At 43.1% G+C, this 23911-nt stretch overlaps 1 protein-coding gene across 1 annotated transcript in view; it reads left to right on the forward strand.

Moving 5' to 3' along the window:
* The first annotated feature begins 1367 nt into the window (after positions 1-1367).
* Positions 1368-23911, forward strand: part of ARHGEF26 (Rho guanine nucleotide exchange factor 26) — a 151875-nt gene continuing 129331 nt past the window's right edge. Inside the window, exons 1-4 of the mRNA XM_065876262.1 lie at positions 1368-1471; positions 1894-3043; positions 4618-4657; positions 8178-8323. Coding sequence (XP_065732334.1) covers positions 1964-3043; positions 4618-4657; positions 8178-8323 — 1266 coding nt within the window. The 5' untranslated portion in view covers positions 1368-1471; positions 1894-1963. The remainder of the gene's footprint in view (positions 1472-1893; positions 3044-4617; positions 4658-8177; positions 8324-23911) is intronic.

Genomic DNA, 23911 nt, shown 5'->3' on the forward strand with positions numbered 1-23911 from the left:
GAGCATTCAGTGGGTGCTCGATACATCCTTACTGAATGCGTGAATGCCAAAAAAGAGAACTTGGAGAACAGCCCGTATGTCTTGCTAACAGAATTAATTATACAGATCTTATGGTCTAAAAATCATCTGTCTTCTCAACTTTGCCTTATGCTTCCCACATAGCTGGAGCTTGTCCAGGACACAACCAACTTTCTACCACTTGGCAATGGAGCACCCTGGGGCAGTTGGCCATTGTCCTCACATCACTCCTCTCATTCATTCATTCGTTCATTCAACAAATATTTGTTAAGTGCCCTCTATATGCCTGGAATACAGAGGGGGTAATAAAGAAACATGGCCCCTGCCCTCTTGCAGCTTTCAGGCAAAAGAAGATAAAACAGATAAACAAAAATGAATACATGATTAAATATATTTGCGTATTGTGGCAAGTGGAGAAAAGGAAGAGAACAGGTGGCTGGGAAAATAAATAAGCCATAATCTGATTCAAGAGGGAAGGCCTCTCTGATGGAGTGACAGGTCAGAAGGTCAAGGAGGAACAAAAGGGAAGATTCTGAGGCTGTCAAACTTGAAGTGGGTGTGGCTTAAAAACACTGAAGAAACAAGTGTTGCGGGGAAAAGACTGGGCTACAGACGTAAGCACTTCCTGTAGGGCCTCATAAGCTATGGAGAGGATTTTGAGTTTTATTCTGTGTATGCTTAGAAACCAATAAGCTTTTTTTTTTTGTAATTTAAATTGCGTTTACCTTTAATAAGTAACATTCGCAATCCAAAGTATACAAAATACAAAGATTATTGAATGAAAACACTCCCTCCCTCCAGTTTCCTAGGCACCCAGTTTCCCCTCCCCCGAGCTGGCTGTAAGTATACCTCCGGAAATACTCCAGGCACAAACAAGAAAACTTATCAGTCTGTAAGATATTTTAAGCAGGGGAGCAAGGCATCGGATTTGTGTTTTAAGACAACCTGAATGCTGAGAGGCGTCTGGCTTTCTGCGTTCAGAGCTACCCGCTCCAGCTCACGCATTTCACAGACCCTACTCTGCTCGGCATTCCGGGTTTCTACCGGGGAGATCCCCGGGGGGCCCAGGGCTTCGTAAATTACATTCTGGCAGGGCTCCCACGCTCGTTCCCACGCTGTGCTCCAGGCAACGGACCTGCGCGCTCGAAGCTCCCACGCCGCCCCTTTCCCGCACCTCGCGGCCCGGAACCCGGTAGCTCGGCACCTAGCCCAGGTGCGCTAGTGTTTTTTAACAAGAGACCCGGCCAGGAGGGCAGCTGCTCCAGGAGGGCTGCGACTGAGGCGGGCCCGGGCGTGGCCAAGGCTGAGGGCGGGGTCAAGCTTAGGGGCGGAGCCGACGCCTGGTCGGCTGCAGAGCTCTCCAGAGCTCCTGCTGCCGCGATTCGGTCTGGGACCCGGGCCACCCACGGGGCGGTGGGTGCTCTTTGGCCTTGGGCTCTGCAAAGCCCTTAAGGTAAATCCGCCTGGGAGACAGGCAGCTAGAGCGCTAGGGAACCAACGACGGGGGCGGGCGGCTGGCTGGCGGAGGAGGGGAGCGTCCCGCGGCGAGTTTCCCGAGAAAGCTGAACTCGTCCCAAGCTTCTTGTGCATCAGTTTGCACCCGGCGAATTGGTGGCTGTCTCTTTCCGTGCGGGTGGTCTTTGGGCGCGGGAAAGACGCGGAGGTGATTGGATTAATCCGCCTGGGCATAGCCCAGATATCTGTACTGGACTGCTCGGCGAGGTGGGCGCAGTTTTTGCCCCAGAAAGGGCGGGTAATTGACGAGCAGTTGTGTCCAGCGCGGCAGCCGGGTGATCCCCGGGCTCAGAGCGCGCGTGTCAGCAAGGCGTGCCTCGTTGTCCAGCGGCAAAGTTTCATGACTTCTTTCCTCTTTAGGCAAGACTCACTGGGTGCTGTTCCCCCCCCCCCCCCGCCCCACCCCGGGGCTGACGCCCGAGGCTCTGCTATGGACGGCAAGACCGAAGTAGATTTTTCCAGCAACAGCTTAACCCCTTTGTGGCGGAGGCGTTCAACCCCTCAGTCCCAGCTGCTGGGCCGGAGCAAGCCGAGGCCCCAGTCCTACCAGAGCCCCAGCGGGTTGCTGATCACGGATTTCCCGGTGGAGGACCGAGGAACGCCCCCCGCGGCGCAGACTCCGGCCCAGGTGCCCACCGCCTCCGACGGCAGGACGATCCAGAGGAGCCCCCTGCTTCTGTGCGCCCATCGGAGGTTGGTGACCAATGGGAGGACCGTCTCCCCGGAGTACAGGGCTGTTTCTCCTCGGCTTCGACGGCCCAAGTCACCCCAGGAACCCAGAGCGGCGTCGGGCGGCTACCCCAAATCCCCAGCGAACGGCGCTGCGACTTCGCCCGCGCAGCTGCCGCTGCACCGCCCGCGGACTCCTCATGCGTCTGCCCCCTGCAGCCCCGAGGGGGACAGGGCCGGATTCCCCGCCAGCCCCCTGCTTTCGCCTGCTGCAAGTGCGCTTATCCCTAATACCGCCTCCCCAGGCGCGCGTTCGCTGTCCGGCCAGATGGCTAAGGACCCTGAGCGGGGACCTTCGAGACTCTCTCCCGCGCCCCACAAAAGGTCTTTGGAGCAAAAACTCCCCCTCCAAAGGCTTCCCTCACAGGAGAACGAGCTCCTGGAGAATCCTTCAGTGGTTTTGAGCACAAACAGCCCCGCCGCCCTCAAAGTGGGGAAACAGCAGATCATTCCGAAGAGTCTGGCCTCGGAAATTAAGATAAGTAAATCCAACAGTCAGAATGTTGAGCCCCACAAGAGGCTGCTTAAGGTGCGCAGCATGGTGGAGGGCCTTGGAGCGCCCCTGGGCCCCGCAGAGGACGAGGGCGAGGCGGAGAACGACTTGGACAGTCCGGGCTCTCTGCGGAGAGGCTTGAGGTCCACGTCCTATCGCAGGGCGGTGGTCAGTGGCGTTGATTTTGACAGTCCTACCACCTCGAAGAAGAAGAACAGAATGTCCCAGCCTATTCTGAAAGTGGTAATGGAAGATAAGGAGAAGTTTTCCAGCCTGGGAAGGATAAAGGTAAGAATGGGCAAGAGTGTCGCAAGTTAGGCGTTCACTAAGCCACAGGTGAAGGTGACGGGGGTGGGGAGGAAGGGCACAGAGGAAACCAGAGGTTATTGTTATTTTTATTATTTTTTTTCGGTACGCGGGCCTCTCACTGTTGTGGCCTCTCCCGTTGCGGAGCACAGGCTTCGGACGCGCAGGCTCAGCAGCCATGGCTCACGGGCCCAGCCGCTCCGCGGCATGTGGGATCTTCCCGGACCGGGGCACGAAGCCGTGTCCCCTGCATCGGCAGGCGGACTCTCAACCACTGCGCCACCAGGGAAGCCCAATTTTTTAATTCTGTGGTTTGTTGACCAGACCCGTGCACATTTGTCTCTTGCCCGTTCTGTTGCTGGCAGGCACAGCCCAGTTTAATGCAGCTTCATGGGAGGAACTGAAACTCTTATTGTTTTAATTTTCTAAGTTCGGGCAAAAAGTGGGGGACAAGTGAGGAAAAAAACACAGAAAATTAAGTATTGGCTGAGTGAGCCCCGAAAAGTTTTAACACAGGTAGCTGAAAAGGGGATGGTGGGCGGGCGTGGATCTGCACTCTTGATTATGTGGTGGTGCTGCCTGGTGCTTGTTTAGAAATGTCAGTCATTCGTTGCTGATTCATCACAGCTGATACAGGAAAACAGCTTTCCCTTGAGCCTATTGATTATGTTAATTACTTACACTAGTGATTTAATTACTGAATTATGTTTTTCAGTGGTGATCACATACTAAATACCATTCAGGTAAAATGTAAATTTTAAAAGTCAGTTGCCAGATCACAAAAGACATAATTTGTCATCTTTGCTGTTTTTGGTTTCTCTCACCACTGCCTGTGGTTGTATCTTATTCCCATTTTGTGCCCACTTAATCCTTGAGTGCATTTAACAAGTTGGTAGCTGAAAATGTCAGGTTTCAATGAATGGTATGGTGTTGCTCCCAGATAAAGGCCTAGGAGCTGTGCTCATTAAAATATTACTAAATATGACATAAAGAAATAGGGAAAACTAGGGAAGGAGATTTTGGAGTGTGCGTGTGCTGTCTTCTCCAGACACAAGACAGATCTCAGCAATCGGGCAGGAATTCATTTTGGCAGCCACATCTTTTCTTGATTAATCAGAGAGTCTATATAAATATCACATGTGTAATACACAAGCAAGCCTGTTTTATTTTAGATCCCATGGCCTTAAAGAAGTTCCATAATATCTTATGTGTTCTTTTTTTTCCCCTCCAACTCTGCAAGTATAGCAAAGTTCAATTTAACAGTGATGGTGAATCATGAGTAATGAAATAAGCTGGACTACTGGTCATTTGAGGATTCTCAAGCTGTATTGACAGAGCATGGGGGATGTTGTACATTTTATTTCACCTTTTTGGTGAGTTGTAGTAGTGTTACGAGTGAACTACTCCAGGGATCATCTGCTGTATGCCTTTGGAAATCTAATGAATGTAACAACAACAAAAAAAATACCTTTTCTTAAAATAGCTGTATTTTCTGTTTGGCTCATTCATACATAGTTTGCTTTGCTTTTCCTCTTTTTGCTTTTCTTGTTTCTCAGAAAAAAATGCTGAAAGGACAAGGAACATTTGATGGGGAAGGTAAGCATTTGATTTTCCAGACTTTTATTGCTGTTTCAATGTGGAATATCATTTATAAGTTGAAATCCAACTGAAGTTACAAAAAACTCAAGATGAGAAAAATGTACAACTTCTTCACAAATTATACAGCACAAAGCTCTGCACTCAGCTCAATTCACCAGCAGTGAGTAAAGTTAATGGCATTCTTTGTAAGCAGATGACTTTGTCAGACCAATGTTCTGGGATTTTTAATTCTTCTCGACTCTGGCTCCATCCCCACCTCCCTTAAAAAGTGGAGAAAGAGTAAGGGCAGGCTCTAGCCCTTTAGTTAAAAATTAAGTTTGGCATTTAGATCTTAGGTCGTGTTTCCTTTGACTTAATGTTCTTTTCCCCATATTTCTACATTTTAATATCATTTCTGACTTCCTGTTTCCTAATCCAGTTTCAATTTGGGGGAAATCTAACTCTCCTGGCTGACAGAAACATACTCCTAAGAATTTCGAACCCATATGATATTTTTGTGAAGGATCTCAAAAATAAAAGCAGCTTTCACCAGGTGTTCAAACCCTAGTCAGATTAGCAGACTTCATGTAAATAGATGGATCCAGTGTCAGTGGTCTGGAAGGGCACGAAGGGAGAAGCCCCAGGTGCAGTGCTTGTAGGGCTGCGGGAGTGTGGTGCAGGTGAGGGTAGTTTCTGTCATGCTTTGAAATGCTAAGATTTCCCAACCTTTAAAGAACAATGAAGAAGGGTATGCCCCTCTATAAGTAAATCTAAGGTAAAACCACCCAGAATTACATCACCTTGGCTGACTACAAAGCATTTCCTTTTACAATTCTTCTAAACATCAGTTCTCATTGGATCATTTAAACAAGACCAGTTTATAAAAGTGTATTTACTGTACCAATCTTAGAAAACTGTTCTCTATGAGGAAGAAACCCAGATACAGTGTTTTAGCTGACTGGGATAACTTCAGATTTTATAATTGAGGAAACTAGAAGCTCGGAGAGTTTAGTACCTTGTCCACTTTCACACAGCCAGGACTAGGAAGAGATCTGGTTCTTAGTCCCGTTTGCTTCCGCTTATACCCCGTTATGACTGTGCAGGGAACAGAGCATCTACCTAGTATCAGTTCTGAGAGATGCTTTGCATCTTCTGGAATTTGATAGTGGTTTTGGGACCTTTGCCTCAAAGGGTTAAAAATGTCGAGCTTTTGTGAAGTCCGAGGACAGACCTTCACTATAACTAGTTTTATGTTGTTTCCTTTTACAAGGAGCTGTTTCTGTGCACCCTCTCCTCTCTTCTCAGATATGATGACCTAGAAATTCTTTTTCACATATATGTACATGAGGAATGCAGGAGCCTTACAGTTAATGACTAACAAGAATGTAAGTCAGGAAGCTGTGTGGTAGAGTGGTGAGAACCTGTGGTATTGGAACCAGGGGCCTGAGTTCCTGTCCTGCTGCTTCTACTCATCAGTTGAGTGACAGTGAACAAGCCTCAGTCTCATCCTGGGTAAAATGAAGTTAATGCTATTGCCCACGTTGTTGTGAGAATGAATGAATGTATATCAACAACGTCTGCATATATTTTGTGCCACACACTAAGTACTTTAAAGGACACCACAGAGGTGGGTCTATACCCTCATAATCTGCTTTACGTATTTAGAGCAATCAGAGAACAGTAAACTATTGCATAGATTCCAGTATTACTTTAGTAATGGTGCATATGGAACATGCAGTAGTTGCTGAGAGATGAGGCAGATGTTTGCTTGCTTCAGTAGATGGGAAAAGCATTTCAAACTCAGTATATCCCAAACCAAACTCATAATATTTTCTCTAAAGGTGAATCTCTTCTGGAGTTCCCATTTCCTACTTCTCCACTGTGGGACTTATAGAGCTGGGAAACATCCTTACCACCATATCCAGTTGACCCTCATATCCAGCCCATCCCCCCAAGTCTCCATTGTCTTTCAGTGACCACTTCAGTAGCATCCTAATTAGTCCCTTAAGTAGTCAATATTTTGCTTTTCCAGTCTAATAAAGTCCTTTCCTTTTAGTGGATTCCCATTGCAATCGGGATAAAATACAACCCTTACAGTATGAAAGAAACTCAGTCCTTTTGGACTCAGGGTAAAATACAGTTCTTTAACATTGCCTGCAAAACTCTGCTTCTTTGGACTGTCTGGCTCTTCCCCTTAAACTCACCTTACACGCTTTGTGCGCTAGACACCCACACTCCAGTGAATGACCTTCCTTTGTTCTTCTAAGGTAACATGTGTCCTCTTGCCTCAGGGCTTTTACGTGTGCTTTTTTTCTGTAGCTCTGTAGTTTCTCAGCTTTCAGATCTTAAGATATTCCTCATTAACACCTCAATGACCCCCAGACTAGATCATATCCTGCTGACAGTCTGTTCTCAGAGCCCCTGTATGTAAGTCTTTGGGTTTGTAGGTATGTATTTGTGCAAGATCATTGTGTCCTCAACTCTAAAACGACTTGCCTTCTCACTTGGAGTAAAAAACCAAAGCCCTTTCAATGACATTGAGGCAAGTCTGCCCTCTATTCATCCCAACCCCCAACTCCTATACTTTCTCCCCTCCCTTACCCTATTCCAGCCACACAGGCCTCCTTGCTGATCCTTGTACATATAGATGCACCAAACAGACTCCTGCCCCTGGGCCTTTGTACTTGCTGTTCTCTCTGATGGGATGTTCTTTCCCCAGCTGTACAGGTGGCTTACTTTCTCACTTCTTTTAGATCTTTGCTTAAATGTCACCTCTGTGAGGGCTTCCTAAACCACCCTGTTTAAAATCTATGTATCACCCCTTGTAACATGCTCCTTCTTTCCCTGTTTTATTTTTCTCCATGGTGCTTATCAGCATCTGATATATTATAAAAGTTACTTGTTTATTTATTGTCATTCTCTCCTCACTCTGATGTCAGCTCCACAAAGAATGAGATTTTTATCTTTTTCTGTTGTTTGTTGCTGTAGCCCCAGTGCCTAGTGGTCGCTAGTGTCTAGTAGGCATTTTTTTTTTTTTTTTAGTAAGCATTTTCTAACTATCAGTTGAATAAATACATGAATGAATGACTTCGACTATTTTTCTCATTAAATTTTTAGCTCACGAGGGCATGGGAAATGGCTTTCATTTTCTATTTACTCTCAGCCCTTGGCACATTGTGATGTACAGTAAATATTTGTTAAATAGATAGACAAAAGGGTGTAAATTCAATTTAACCTAAAAAACAGTGATGTAACGGGACATGACCTTCATGGGTAGTGGACAGAGACATGGAAACTCTGCTTCAGTTGGCATTTCATGTATGGGCCCTTCCCCTTCCCCTGCAGATGAATTGGGGGTAGAGCTGTGTGAGTGAGAAAATCACTTTTTGGTAATGACTCTTCAGTGACAAAATCCATTTGTCTCTTGTTTAACTGGAGACCAAACATCGTATACGTATAAATACAGATGTTTGTTTAGAACAAGTAGCATCAAGATGGGGGGGCAATTAGTGACATGTAAGATTTGGTTTTCTTGCAGAAAACGCTGTTCTGTATCAGAACTACAAAGAAAAGGCCCTTGACATTGACTCTGATGAAGAGTCAGAGCCTAAAGAACAGAAATCAGACGAAAAAATTGTGATTCACCATAAGCCACTGAGGCCTACATGGAGCCAACTCTCTGCGGTGAGTGTGTACCTTCTCTTTTTGTATCTGTGGGAGTGAGAAGACCAAGTTGTGGACATTATGCCTAGTTGTGGTTTTAATTTTTTCTACCAGTGATCCTGTAACCCTAAGGAGAAAGACTCTTCTTTTTAGATTGTGAAATATTTCTTGAAACTCTGCAGGCACTAGTGAGAACATGAACTTTGACAGTTCTGATCAGAAAAATTTATCAGGTTTTTATAAAATAAAAGACTGATGTACCATGGACTCTGGAAACTCTTCCTACTCAGTATCTTTTTTTTTTTTTTTTTTTTTTTGCGGTACACGGGCCTCTTACCGCTGTAGCCTCTCCCGTTGCGGAGCACAGGCTCCAGACGTGCAGGCTCAGCGGCCATGGCTCACGGGCCCAGCCGCTCCGCGGCATGTGGGATCTTCTCGGACCGGGGCACAAAGCCGTGTCCCCTGCATCAGCAGGCAGACTCTCAACCCCTGCGCCACCAGGGAAGCCCCCTTACTCAGTATCTTTTCTTGTTTTCTTTATAGAGTGTGTATGTAGTGGTAGCTTAATATATCCTGAGCTTTATCGTAATTATGGCTATATATACATATGTATATGTATGATATATGTATATATGTATATGTACCTACGCACAACAGGGAACTTACTACACTTCTTCCTTGGAAATTTCATTTGATAGGGACACATTTATATTTTCTTGAAAATGATTAATGAATGGCATTCTGTTCTATCTCCCCGTGTGCATCTTTTGTTTGCGAGTATCTGACACTTTTGTGTTGATGAGTAATTTCTCCTCTCTGCATCAAACATCTTTTGTTTTTAGCTGTAATTTCTTTTCCTCCTGGCTTAACAATGTCACAGTGTGATGCTTAGTTTACTTGACGTGACTTTGGGTACAGCATTTGTGGGCATCTGATGCATTACCAAGTAGGAAGGAATTCCCGTGGCTGGCTCGGGTGGTGGGAGCGTTGCATGAAAAACAGGCCAGTGCACCTCTGTGAGTCCTTTGGCAATATGGGAGCAGAAGTGATTCCCTCTTAAGCCGAAATGAGCATTGTTCAGAGTCAGGAATCTTATGTATTTAGGGAACCCGTCAGCATACGTGAAGAAGTTGTATATGTTGGCGCTCATAAATTTGACCATGGAAATGGGTGCATGTTGATAATGGGGATGACTTCTGGCTCAGGCTCTTCCTCCCCTCTTCTGCCCTGTATTGGAATTCAGAATTCTAGAAACCAAGCCCTTTCTTCCTGTCTCTCTCACACCCCCTAATTTTGTTCTAAGGAGAAGTTATGTATTTCCACTCCCCTCACGGTGTGACACCCTTAGTGTTATGCCACAGATTAAAATGCCTACGGGGCAGAGCAGGTGGTGTTATAAGTGATGCTGGTGAGTGTAGGTGAGGGGAAGTGGCGGGGACTGTGGTCCATAGGCCTTGTATGAATTGAGCAGCGGACACTTAGTTCAAACCAGCCCCGTGTTACAGTATTTTCTGATATTTAAAAAAGAGAATACAGAAAGCCAGATTTTTACGAGTATTATCCTAATTCAAGTTTTAAAAACTTTTGTATGAGGGCTTCCCTGGTGGTGCAGTGGTTGAGAGTCCGCCTGACAATGCAGGGGACACGGGTTCGTGCCCCGGTCCGGGAAGATTCCACATGCAGCAGAGCGGCTGGGCCCGTGAGCCATGGCCACTGAGCCTGCGCATAGCAGCCTGTGCTCTGCAATGGGAGAGGCCGCAACAGTAAGAGGCCTGCGTACCGCAAAAAAAAAAAAGTGTTGTATGAGCCCAACAATATCTATGGGCCAGACTTGGCTCCTGTGCTAACAGTTTGCAACTTCCGTGATGCTTCTGTGAATTTTGCAGTGGTGAGGTGGTATCATCTGTCCACAGAACCGGCATGTTGGTAGCCTTATTCCGTAATCTGATGACCTTGTGGTATTATATACCAATGCAGATACTTGGAAAAACTGGTGACAAGGCCCACACAGGCCAAGATGGCTCTAAATGGCTGTCATTCCATTGTTGGTATGGACCATTTGGTAGCAGATCCTCAAGAAGAAAACTGTGGATTTTTTGAGTTCTTTCTCTGGGACAGCAGCTGCGTTTGTTAGCACAGGCCTAAATCCTTCTGTTGTTCTCTGAATGCTAAACAAAAATGTGTACTTCTGTGTCACTTATACTCTGCTCCAGCTTAGCTTTAGTACCAAAAACCAGGCTGCCATATTTATGCCTCCTGGAGTTTGGCTTTCATTTAGGTTAACAAATGCACACTGAAATAATACTACATATCCTTCAGTACAACTTGAAATATGGGCATGTTTATTTGGCAAAGGATCAATGTGCTGATGCGCCTTTTGTTAACAAGATTGATATCAGAAGACTATTTGGTAATAAAATGTAAAGCTATAAAATGGGTTCTAACTGCAGCGTGTGTTATCTTGGATTTGAGTGTTATCAGGAGGCTTGTGTGTATTTATTGTGTTGGTGGCAATTACACTTAATCAAAGCAGCATGATTGGACTTTGCCACTTTGCATCACTTGGGCACTAGCCTGCATTTTCTTTGTGCCTTTTGTGTCTCTGTTTCACTTTTTTTTTTTTTTTTTTTGTGGTACGCGGGCCTCTCACTGTTGTGGCCTCTCCCGTTGCGGATCACACGCTCGGGACGCGCAGGCTCAGCGGCCATGGCTCACGGGCCCAGCCGCTCCGCAGCATGTGGGATCTTCCCAGACCAGGGCACGAACCCGTGTCCCCTACATCGGCAAGCGGACTCTCAACCACTGTGCCACCAGGGAAGCCCTCTGTTTCACTTTTAAAACATCTTAATTTTTTTTTATTATAAAGTACTTCAAGCATGTAGAAAAATTAAATTTGTGTAACAGATTTCCAGGTACCTGCCATCCAGGTACCAGCTTGAACAGATGTTAACATTTTAACATATTTATTTCAGGCTTTTATTTTTTGAGACAGATTCAGTTAACCGTCCTCCTCTCCAGTCCTTTTCTCTTTCCTTCCTCCCCAGGGGTCATCACTGTCCTGAAGTTCTCTTCTGTCCTTCCCACGTGGGTTTTCTACCCACTAAAAAGTTGCAAGCAGCTCTGGCTTTTAGGGAAAACAACAGAAAGCAGCGATTACTTTTCTAGAAGCCTAGCAATTAGTAAATATCCAGGTTGCAGTTAGGACCCTAAAGAGAAGAGGCTTCATGAATTATGAAAAATGTCAGGATGTTTTCCGTAAGGGGTAGACACCTCCGTTTCTCTGTCTGACCTTGTGCCCTGATCTCTCCTTGTAAAGGGGCTACAGTGTTTAGGGCAGGTTTTGGAACACTTCGACTTTCCATCATCTTTCCATGCTTAACTTTTTTTTTTTTTAAATAAGTAAATTTATTTATTTATTTATTTATTTTTAGCTGTGTTGGGTCTTCGTTTCTGTGCGAGGGCTTTCTCCAGTTGCGGCGAGCGGGGGCCGCTCTTCATCGCGGTGCGGGGGCCTCTCACTGTCGTGGCCTCTCCCGTTGCGGAGCGCAGGCTCCGTAGTTGTGGCTCACGGGCTTAGTTGCTCCACGGCATGTGGGATCTTCCCAGACCAGGGCTCGAAACCGTGTACCCTGCATTGGCAGGCGGATTCCCAACCACTGTGCCACCAGGGAAGCCCCCATGCTTAGCTTTTAATAATACCAAATAAGTAGGGTAGTCCCCATCCTGTCTTTAACACAAAACTCTTCCTCGAGTAAGGCCTTGATCCCAGAAAGGGAAGAGGACAAAGGGTTTTCTGGCAAAGGGGTTAGGTCTCAATTTGGCATGTATCTTGACTTTCTACTTGGGAAGGGTGCGTGTGAGCACACCTGTGCATTAGCTGCTGTTGATTGTTTTATTTTGTAAAAATCTCTTATCTTTTTTTTTTTTTTTTTTCTGTATGCGGGCCTCTCACTGTTGTGGCCTCTCCCATTGTGGAGGCTCCGGACGCACAGGCTCAGCAGCCATGGCTCATGGGCGCAGCCGCTCCACGGCATGTGGGACCTTCCCGGACCGGGGCACGAACCCGTGTCCCCTGCATCGGCAGGCGGACACTCAACCACTGTGCCACCAGGGAAGCCCAAAAATCTCTTATCTTTGTTGCCAACACATGACTGCCTCCTGAGGTGATGAAACTTTTATCAGTTGACTGTAAGAAGCATCCAGTATGCAGGAGACTCTTTAGAAGAGCCGCAGTTTGCAGTCATTTCTGGTTGTTGTGTAAGGTCCTGAAGCCTTCAGTCTGTATGTAATTTGTCTTTGTGTGTTTGTTTATGATGTGTCTCCTTTGGTTTCATTGGACAACCACGAAAGGTGGTTCTCCGTGTATGGTGTTGGGACAGGTTTAACTGTTGCACTGTGGTCACCTAGGAATGAGGGAGAGTTAGAAATGAGTAAGAGAGGCGTTTAGTTGGGCCTTCGTAGAATAGAGAAAGTCTAGGCTTCCCTAGTTGGATTGTAGTGACTTAGTGGTGAACGTGGGTAGCAGTGTGGCTTTGCTGACAGGGTCTCCATGTGGAAGTGGGGTGTTCCCCATTGTCAGGAACACAACCTGAGCTCCATGCTGTCATGAGATGGTGCCAGGCTTGCGCTTCCTTCACTTGCTTGTCAGAGGATATTGATCTACTCTTCATCAGAAATAGAGGATTTCTTCATTCCAGGGAACATAACTTTATGCTGGCCTTCAGGCCTTGGGGAACACTAATATATGAGAAATAAATGATCGTGGTTACCAGGTTTTAGTTGGTCATAAGTGGAAGAAATTTGAGGTTTCAGTTTGAAGTCATTTTTGTCCTCCAGAGATCTGTGCCCAGAGATAAAGGAACCTGCCATACACAGGTGAATGGCCCAGCGACTCACCTAAAATGACATCGTGAGGACTGAGACAGCAGTTCTTGGATCTCTGGGCAAAGCTTGTGGGTTTGAAGAAAAGTATTGATTGTATTATTAGTGTGGGATAGAACACGGAGTACCTGCTACAGTTAGTGCTAGGTGGGTAGCAGCTGAGTCCTCCATGCAAAGTGAGCTTCAGGTTTCTAATCAGTTTCATCCTTTAATGGGCTCCCAGAAGGATTTACAATATTACTGAAAATAAAAAATCAATCTTGAAGTCTTTTTGCTTTTTGTCATAACATGACCCCTACCCCCATCACGTACTATGCATTGGACTAAAAAATGACAGTTGCGAAACCCGTGTTTGTTTTGTTAAGTTCCGTGACAGCCCCAAAGCCACACTTGCCAGCCATGGCCTGACCCCATTTGTTTGCCATGGGGTGTGTTTGTGTAATTTCCACCGCCTTGACACCCCAGGTACGTTTGACAAGGGTGCTCGGGCTCCAGAGTAAAAACAAGCACACAGGCCAACTTTCTACTTGGATTCAATACCGAACGCAGTCATCTGACATACACCTGCTACAGTCATCCTCTTACTGGACTCTTCCTTTATACTTGCTGACACGTGGCTTTATCAGTAATCTGAAATCATTTTGAATGTTTCTTCAGTTTGCTCAAAAATTTTAAACTCTATTCTGGAACTGGTTTTTTATGTTTTCTTTAAAGTACGTCTTCAGCTGTCCTTAGTGTGGCTAACTAGGTTCATAGCTAGAATTAGGACTTTGGTCTCTTGAGTTCTGGAATCAGCCCCTAAGACACACATAGTTTGCTCTGGTTGACCTGGAACTGCTAAATGAGAAAGGGCGATTTGAAAAATGGCCATTTGATTACCAGTGTAATTTCATTCAGTGGAAAATATAACACGCTTTGGAGGCTTTAGCAGTTCCATTTGGTGGGACTTATTCTTTTAGAATCTACACCATGTTTATTGTGAAAGACACTGTTTTCTACTGAAAATCAGAGCTCAACACATGTAATAAATCTGAATATCCTCCTGTTTGCAGAAATGCTTAATGCATATAGAGGTCATCAACAATTTCATCCTTTTCTCGTACATTTTCACACTTGTCTGAATTAATTTTGCTTAAAATAATCTCTTCAGTCATAGAATTTTCCATTTGCATTTTTGCAACATAGCAGTCTCATAAAATTATTTTTTTACCTTAAATGGTGATTAATACCTTTTATCATATCTTTCATGTTTAAAAAAATAGAAAAAACATTCCCATTTTTCACATCTGGCTTACTTTTGGTCCTTACAATGTAGACAGTTAGTCAGGGCTTTAGACGTGTACTCGCGCACACTGTTACGTTGGAGAGTAGGTCTCCTGGAGTGTTTGTATCTTTATAAACAGAACTGGAGGTCCATGTGCCTGGACCTGGGAACCCCAGCAGAGATCCTGGTCCAGCTAAGAGGGCTGGAGCTGGGATCTGCTTAGCCTGGGGCAGGGAGCGGGCTCTGTTACACTCTTGTCATTTCAGTACAATTAGATTGTGGTGTTCCCTCAACATTTTAAAAAATTGATTTTGACTATATAAGCAATACATAGCGCATGTTCCATGAAAAAAATTAAACATTTCAGATGAGACCAAAGTCTCTTTTGATCATGTCTGCAATCCCAGTCTCTTTCGCCTTCTGTCTAGCCAATGCTGTTCTCAATTTGGTAATGCTCTTCTTGAAATCCACGTATATACATGTAAGGAAAAAATAAAGATTATGTGCCTTTATATAAATGATATACTGTGCAGCTATTACAACTTGTTTTTTTCCTGAACAGTGTGTCTTATAAATCATTTCACGTCTCTACACGATGATCTTCAGTGTTCTTTCTAGTCTCTGGGTTAGGCTATAGGATAGATATGCATTTCGCCATCTTTCTTTTCTGGGGAGCTATACCTGTTTTGAGAATCTGATAGAAGTTGTGAGCCATAGACCTTCTCTTTAGAAAAATGCACACACAAGTAGATGTGTGAAACTAGTTTATACTTTTTGTTTTTTTCAGTTTCAGTTTGGGAGTATTTTTTTCTTTTGACTTTATCTCCAAATACTGGGGATACCTCACTGTAGCTCCCTGTGTATTGAGTACATTTCCGTGTTGTTCATGTCACCTTTAGAAGTTTTTCTTTTTCTGAATTATAGCGATGGTGGAACTGTAACCCCTTCTGAAAAATATATAGAGATTGAGAAAGGAACTACTCTGGTTGGAGCTTAGTAAGCAAAGGGCAATTGAGTGGTAGATGTGCCAATATTTATGTTGTTGATTCTATGGAGAGAACAACGGGTTGTGAAAATGTGGGTGTGTGTGCCTTAGGCCCTGAGGGCAGGTACGGAGCAGAAGAGACAAGTGCTCCAAGAAAGTGGGAGGACATGAGGCCAGGGGTGTTTCATATTGGTTGGTGTAAGTACAAAAGGAGGTGTTTCAACTGGAAACCTAGACCTGGGTCCCAGACAAAGAGGGTCTTATTTCATTGAGCAGAAAACTGATGAGAGAGATTGATGAATGATTCCTTCATTCACGTAGTCTTTATGGAGGCCCCTGTTGTAGGCAGTGGAGATAGAGCACAAACAGACTCCACTTTGCTTTCATGTCCTTACTGACACCCTGAATGGCAAGACAGACACTAAATTATCCCACATGTACATGTAGAATTGCTGTGTTAATGCTGTGAAGGATGTACTTGTGCTGCTCTGAGATCCTGTGGGAAGGGCACCTGTCTGGGCAAGATGCTGTCAGTCAAGGGAAGGTGGCAAAGGAGATGACAAGAGCTACCATCTGATCAGCTACCAGATAAGTGTCAGGTCAGAGACGTTGTTAGAGGGGAGGGTGCAGGCTGGAGGAGTCCCAAGCAGAGAAAACATCACGAACGCTATGTGGACCCTTCGGGGTGATGGAGGGTCAGAGGATTTGAGAAAAAGTCAGTGCACCTGCAGCTTCTTGATCTCTTTTCTTCCAGCCTCTACCTGTTGGGGGGTCCAGAGGCTCCATCCTTGGGGTTCCTCTTTTATCTGCACTCCCTGGGTGATCTCATGCAGTCTTGTGGCTTTAAATACATGATCTACTCTGATGACTTTCAAGTTTCTGTCTCTAGACTGGACCTTTCCTTGAGCGTCAGACAAGGATATCCAGCTTTGTTTCTGGTATCTAACCAGCATCTCAAAGTTAACCTTTCCAAAAGTTGACTTCTGATCACTCCCTTCTCTCCCACCCAAATCAGCTTCTCTCATAATCTCTTCTTTTTCTCAGCAAATAATGACTCCATTTTCTACTTGTGAAGGTCAGAACCCTTAGAGCCTTTGCTCACGCTTCTCTTTCTCCCATAACTTACTTCCGACTTGATGCAAAGTCTTTTGCCTGTAACTTCAGAATAGAGCTACTTCTCTGCTGCCACCCTGTCACTGTGGAGGTGGATTGTCCCCATTGCTTCCCAGCTCAACTCCCTGCATCTACGTGGGTCCGTTTTGGTCTCTTCTCCGTATAGCAGCTATATAGTTATATTGTTGAATTGTGATCCTGTTAAAATGTACTGAGATATTGTCCCTTTGTTCTGAACCTTCAAGTTATTTCTTACCTCTACTCAAAATAAAGGCCAAGCCTTACAGGGGCCAGGGTGGCTGTGTATTCTGGCCCCTGGTTACTCTCTGGACTCATCCCATGCTTGCTGCTCAGTTACACTGGTGTTCCTCCAATACAAGGTGCACTCTGCCTCGAGGCCTTTGCACTTGCTGTCTCCTCAGCTTCCAATAAATAGCTCTTCTTCCAGTGTCTTCCTGACACTTACCCCTCTAACATACTATGTGATTTACTTTTCTTGTTAATGGTCCATCTACTCCCACTGGAATAAAATCTGCATGAAAGCAGAGATTTTTGTCTGTTATGTTTCCTACCCTATTCCTAGTGCATCATTGCCTGACTTACAGTAGGCTTGCAGTAAATATGTGGTGAATTTATGAGTGAATGTATAAATGAATGAGTAAAGGCAAAAACCTAATCCCATAAGTGAAAATAACAGCCAAAAAACTCAGCAGGGAAAACAGCGAGGAAGTTTCCTATTTAGGGCTATTTGGAGGCTGTTTTTAATTTTTATTTTAAAGGACAAATTCTTGACACTTTGGCTACCTCCTGGATTTAATAAATGTCTTTGATACACTAGGAAACTTGGTATCTTCATAGTTTAGAACTACCTATGGTAGGTATTTGCATACTATGAAGTCAAATTAAATTACAGCCTCCCTCATCCTCCACTTGGTATTTCTTTTGGGGAGGTAGACGGATGCATTCAAGAACAATAGGAGTCTGTAGGAATATAGTGTAATTAGGTAAAAGGAAAGAAGGCTCGGTTACTTTGAGGAGTTCTGAATAACTGTGGGGAAAGGCTCTATAATACTGAGCTTGCACTTGGGAAAATCATCCATTAGATTCTTGTATCTGCCCTCTTGACCTTAAGATGTCCCCTTGTGGTGTCTCTTGTTTTGGTCCAGTGATGGGGCTATTCATCAGAGCCATATCCACAGAGTGGTTTGTCTCCATGATGATTGATTACAGAAACTGTCACCATCAAAATTACCATTGAATCTTTAAATGTGGAACTAGTGCTTAAAAACTTTTTTCTCAATTTTGGTTGATTTATCCAGAGTACTTATAGCCTGTTGATGTTCTACATGATTAATCCGTACTCTTACGTCTTACAATCATTATGGCATTTATTATCTGTATATCTGTTATCTGGGGGGATGAGGACCATAGCCAATGGACAGCTTCTGCAGAAGGAAGTATTTTTGCCAGTAAAAGGAAATTGCAGAGTATTTTCCCCTTTAGTGTAGGAGATAAACTCTGCTACCCATCCAACTGCAATAACATAAAAATGGAGTAGTTCATATTTGGGGCGGCAGGAAACCCTGCTTCTGGCGGTTATGTGCAAAGGAGTATGGCTGTTGTCTGCTCAACTCATATTCAGCTGGGGTTAAGTTCTCAGTGTGAGCAGGCAGTGCAGATAACTGTAGCTATGGGACCTGTCATTGGATCATCATAATATTAATTTATTTACATGCAGTTAAATTATTAACACAGTGTTTGCCGAGGAGACTGTGCACCAGGGATTATACTAGGTCATTTCACTCAGCTTATGTCGAGCTTGTGACAATACCGTGAGAGCGGGTACTATTTCTCTACTATATATGGAGGCAGCTGAGACTCCGAAGTGACAAATAGGGTTACTCTCCTACTGTTTTCTTTAGGGTCTTGAGGTTACCTGGAACAGAGCCTCTAGAGTTTCGCTAAATACCGGATGTGTAGCCAGGGCTCTGGAAGAGCCAGAACCACATTTCTATCTGGTACTTGGCCAGGAATGTGACTGCGTCTCAGAAGTGGCCTGTTGGCTATTTCTTCTCATGAATTGGCTCATTTGCCCTTTCTGCCAGGTCTGTCTTCTGTCCTGAGAGCTCCTGCATACTCAGAGTTTCTGAGTTCTTGTAAATTAGACTTGAGGTTACCTAGTATGGTCCAGCCCCGCCTCATGTTATCCTTTCAGCTTCCATGTATAGCTACCCAGGTCAATTTCTTTCTTTTTTAAACATCTTTATTGGAGTATAATTGCTTTTCAGTGGTGTGTTAGTTTCTGATGTATAACAAAGTGAATCAGCTGTACATATACATATATCCCCATATCCCCTCCCTCTTGTGTCTCCCTCCCACCCTCCCTATCCCACCCCTCTAGGTGGGCACAAAGCACCGGGCTGATCTCCCTTTGCTATGCAGCTGCTTCCCACTAGCTATCTATTTTACATTTGGTAGTGTATATATGTCCATGCCACTCTCTTACTTCGTCCCAGCTTACCCTTGCCCCTCCCCATGTCCTCAAGTCCATTCTCTACGTCTGCATCTTTATTCCTGTCCTGCCCCTAGGTTCATCACAATCTTTTTTTTGATTTCATATATATGTGTTAGCATACAGTATTTGCTTTTCTCTTTCTGACTTACTCCACTCTGTATGACAGACTCTGGGTCCATCCACGTCACTACCAATAACTTAATTTCATTTCTTTTTATTGCTGAGTAATATTCCACTGTATATATGTGCCACATCTTCTTTATCCGTTCATCTGTCGATGGACACTTAGATTGCTTCCATGTCCTGGCTATTGTAAATAGAGCTGCAGTGAACATTGTGGTACATGACTCTTTTTTGAATTATGGTGTTCTCAGGGTATATGCCCAGTAGTGGGATTGCTGGGTCATATGGTAGTTCTATTTGTAGTTTTTTAAGGAACCTCCATACTGTTCTCCATAGTGGCTGTACCAATTTACATTCCCACCAAAGTGCAAGAGGGATCCCTTTTCTCCACACCCTCTCCAGCATTTATTGTTTGTAGATTTTTTGATGATGGCCATTCTGACCGGTGTGAGGTGATATCTCATTGTAGTTTTGATTTGCATTTCTCTCATGATTAGTGATGTTGAACATCGTTTCATGTGTTTGTTGGTGATCTGTATGTCTTCTTTGGAGAAATGTCTATTTAGGTCTTCTGTGCATTTTTGGATTGGGTTGTTTATTTTTGTGATATTGAGCTGCATGAGCTGCTTGTATACTTTGGAGACTAATCCTTTGTCAGTTGCTTTGTTTGCAAATATTTTCTCCCATTCTGAGGGTTGTCTTTTCGTCTTGTTTATGGTTTCCTTTGCTGTGCAAATGCTTTTAAGTTTCACTAGGTCCCCTTTGTTTATTTTTGTTGTAATTGTCATTTCTCCAGGAGGTGGGTCAAAAAGGATCTTGCTGTGATTTATGTCAGAGAGGGTTGGTTCCTCCTGTGTTTTCCTCTAAGAGTTTTATAGTGTTTGGCCTTCCATTTAGGTCTCTAATACATTTGGAGTTTATTTTTGTGTATGGTGTTAGGGAGTGTTCTAATTTCATTCTTTTACATGTACCTGTCCAGTTTTCCCAGCACCACTTATTGAAGAGGCTCTCTTTTCTTCATTGTATATTCTTGCCTCCTTTATCAAAGATAAGGTGACCATATGTGCGTGGGTTTATCTTTGCACTTTCTATCCTGTTCCAGTGATCTATATTTCTCTTTTTGTGCTGATACCATATTGTCTTGATTACTGTAGCTTTGCAGTATAGTTTGAAGTCAGGGAGCCTGATTCCTCTAGTTCCGTTTTTCTTTCTCAAGATTGGTTTGGCTATTTGGGGTCTTTTGTGTTTCCATACAAATTGTGCAATTTTTTGTTCTACTTCTGTGAAAAATGCCATTGGTAGTTTGATAAGGATTGCATTGAATCTGTAGATTGCTTTGGGTAGTAGAGTCATTTTCACAATGTTGCTTTTTCTAATCCAAGAACATGGTATATCTCTCCATCTGTTGGTGTCATCTTTAATTTCTTTCATCAGTGTCTTATAGTTTTCTGCATACAGATCTTTTGTCTCCTTAGGTAGGTTTATTCCTAGGTATTTTATTCTTTTTGTTGCAGTGGTAAATGAGAGTGTTTCCTTAATTTCTCTTTTAGATTTTTCATCATTAGTGTATCGGAATGCAAGAGATTTCTGTGCATTAATTTTGTATCCTGCTACTTTACCAAATTAACTGATTAGCTCTAGTAGTTTTCTGGTAACATCTTTAGGATTCTCTATGTGTAGTATCATGTCATCTGCAAACAGTGACAGCTTTACTTCTTTTCCGATTTGGATTCCTTTTATTTATTTTTTTTCTTCTCATTGTTGCGGCTAAAACTTCCAAAACTATGTTTAATAATAGTGGTGAGAGTGGACCATCCTTGTCTTATTTCTGATTTTAGAGGAAATGGTTTCTGTTTTTCACCATTGAGAATGATGTTGGCTGTGGGTTTGTCATATATGGCCTTTACTGTGTTGAAGTAAGTTCCCTCTACGCCTACTTTCCGGAGAGTTTTTATCATAAATGGGTGTTGAATTTTTTCTGCGTCTATTGAGATTATCATGTGGTTTTTATCCTTCATTTTGTTAATATGGTGTATCACATTGATTGATCTGCATATACTGAAGAATGCTTGCATTCCTGGAATAAACCCCACTTGGTCATGGTGTATGATCCTTTCAATGTGCTGTTGGATTCTGTCTGCTAGTATTTTGTTGAGGATTTTTGCATCTATGTTCCTCAGTGATATTGGCCTGAGTTTTCTTTCTTTGACCTCATTGTCTGGTTTTGGTATCAGGGTGATGGTGGCCTCGTAGAATGAGTTTGGGAGTGTTCCTCCCTCTGCTATATTTTGGAAGAGTTTGAGAAGGATAGGTGTTAGCTCTTCTCTAAATGTTTGTTAGAATTCACCTGTGAAGCCATCTGGTCCTGGGCTTTTGCCTGTTGGAAGATTTTTAATCACAGTTTCAATTTCAGTGCTTGTGATTCGTCTGTTTATATTTTCTGTTTCTTCCTGGTTCAGTCTGGGAAGGTTGTGCTTTTCTACAAATTTGTCCATTTCTTCCAGGTTGTCCTAAAATGGACATATAGTTGCTTGTAGTAATCTCTCATGATCCTTTGTATATCTGGAGTGTCAGTTGTTACTTCTTTTTCATTTCTAATTCTGTTGACCTGAGTCATCTCCCTTTTTTTCTTGATGAGTCTGGCTAGTGATTTATCAATTTTGTTTATCTTCTCAAAGAACCAGCCTTTAGCTTTATTGATCTTTGCTATTGTTTCCTTCATTTCTTTTTCATTTATTTCTGATCTGATCTTTATGATTTCTTTCCTTCTGCTAACTTCAGGTTTTTTTTTGTTCTTGTTCCTCTAATTGCTTTAGGTGTAAGGTTAGGTAGTTTATTTGAGATTTTTCTTGTTTCTTGACGTAGGATTGTATTGCTATAAACTTCCCTCTTAGAACTGCTTTTGCTGCATCCCATAGGTTTTGGGTTGTCATGTTTTCATTGTCATTTGTTTGTAGGTATGTTTTGATCTCCTTTGATTTCTTCAGTGATATCTTGGTTATTTAGTAGTGTATTTTTTAGCCTCCATATGTTTGTACTTTTTACAGATTTTTTCCTGTAATTGATATTTAGTCTCATAGCATTGTGGTCAGAAAAGATACCTGATACAATTTCACTTTTCTTCAATTTACCAAGGCTTGATTTGTGACCCAAGATATGATCTATCCTGGAGAATGTTCCATGAGCACTTGAGAAAAAAGTGTATTCTGTTGTTTTTTGGATGGAATGTCCTATAAATATCAATTAAGTCCCTCTTGTTTAATGTGTCATTTAAAGCTTGTGTTTCCTTATTTATTTTCATTTTGGATGATCTGTCTATTGGTGAAAGTGGGGTGTTAAAGTCCCCTACTATGATTGTGTTACTGTCGATTTCCCCTTTTATGGGTGTTAGCATTTGCCTTCTGTATTGAGGTGCTCCTGTGTTGGGTGCATAAATATTTACAATTTTTATATCTTCTTCTTGGATTGATCCCTTGATCATTATGTAGTGTCCTTCTTTGTCTCTTCTAATAGTCTTTATTTTAAAGTCTATTTTGTCTGATATGAGAATTGCTACTCCAGCTTTTTTTTGATTTCCATTTGCATGAAAAGTGTTTTTCCATTCCCTCACTTTCAGTCTGTATGTGTCCCTAGGTCTGAAGTGCGTCTCTTGTAGACAGCATATATACGGGTCTTGTTTTTGTATCCATTCATCCGGTCTGTGTGTTTTGGTTGGAGCATTTAATCCATTTATATTTAATTTAATTATTGATATGTATGTTCCTATTACCGTATTCTTAATTGTTTTGGGTTTGTTTTTGTAGGTCGTTTCGTTCTTTTGTGTTTCCTGCCTAGAGAAGTTCCTTTAGCATTTGATGTAAAGCTGGTTTGGTGGTGCTGAATTCTCTTAACTTTTGCTTGTCTGTAAAGATTTTAATTTGTCTGTCGATTCTGAATGAGACCCTTGCTGGGTAGAGTAATCTTGGTTGTAGGTTTTCCCGTTTCATCACTTTAAATATGTCCTGCCAGTCTCTTCTGGTTTGTAGAGTTTCTGCTGAAAGATCAGCTGTTAACCTTATGGGAATTCCCTTTTATGTTATGTTGCTTTTCCCTTCCTGCTTTTAATATTGTTTCTTTGTATTTAATTTTTGATAGTTTGATTAAAATGTGTCTTGGCATGTTTCTCCTTGGATTTATCCTGTATGGGACTCTCTGCACTTTCTGGACTTGATTGACTATTACCCTTCCCATGTTAGGGAAGTTTTCAACTATAATCTCTTCAAATATTTTCTCAGTCCCTTTCTTTTTCTCTTCTTCTTCTGGGACCCCTATAATTTGAATTTTGGTGCATTCAGTGTTGCCCCACTGGTCTCTGAGACTGTCCTCAGTTCTTTTCATTCATTTTTCTTTATTCTGCTTTGCAGTAGTTATTTCCACTATTTTATCTTCCAGGTCACTTATCCACTCTTCTGCCTCAGTTATTCTACTATTGATTTCTTCTAGAGAATTTTTAATTCAGTTATTGTGTTGTTCATCATTGTTTATTTGCTCTTTAGTTCTTCTAGATCCTTGTTAAACATTTCTTGTATTTTCTCCATTCTATTTCCAAGATTTTGGATCATCTTTACTATAATTACTCTGAATTCTTTTTCAGGTAGACTGCCTATTTCCTCTTCATTTGTTTGGTCTGGTGAGTTTTTGCCTTGCTCCTTCATCTGATGTGTGTTTCTTTGTCTTTTCATTTTGTTT

The sequence above is a fragment of the Phocoena phocoena genome, chromosome 4 (assembly GCF_963924675.1).
Source record: "Phocoena phocoena chromosome 4, mPhoPho1.1, whole genome shotgun sequence".
NCBI lineage: Eukaryota > Metazoa > Chordata > Mammalia > Artiodactyla > Phocoenidae > Phocoena > Phocoena phocoena.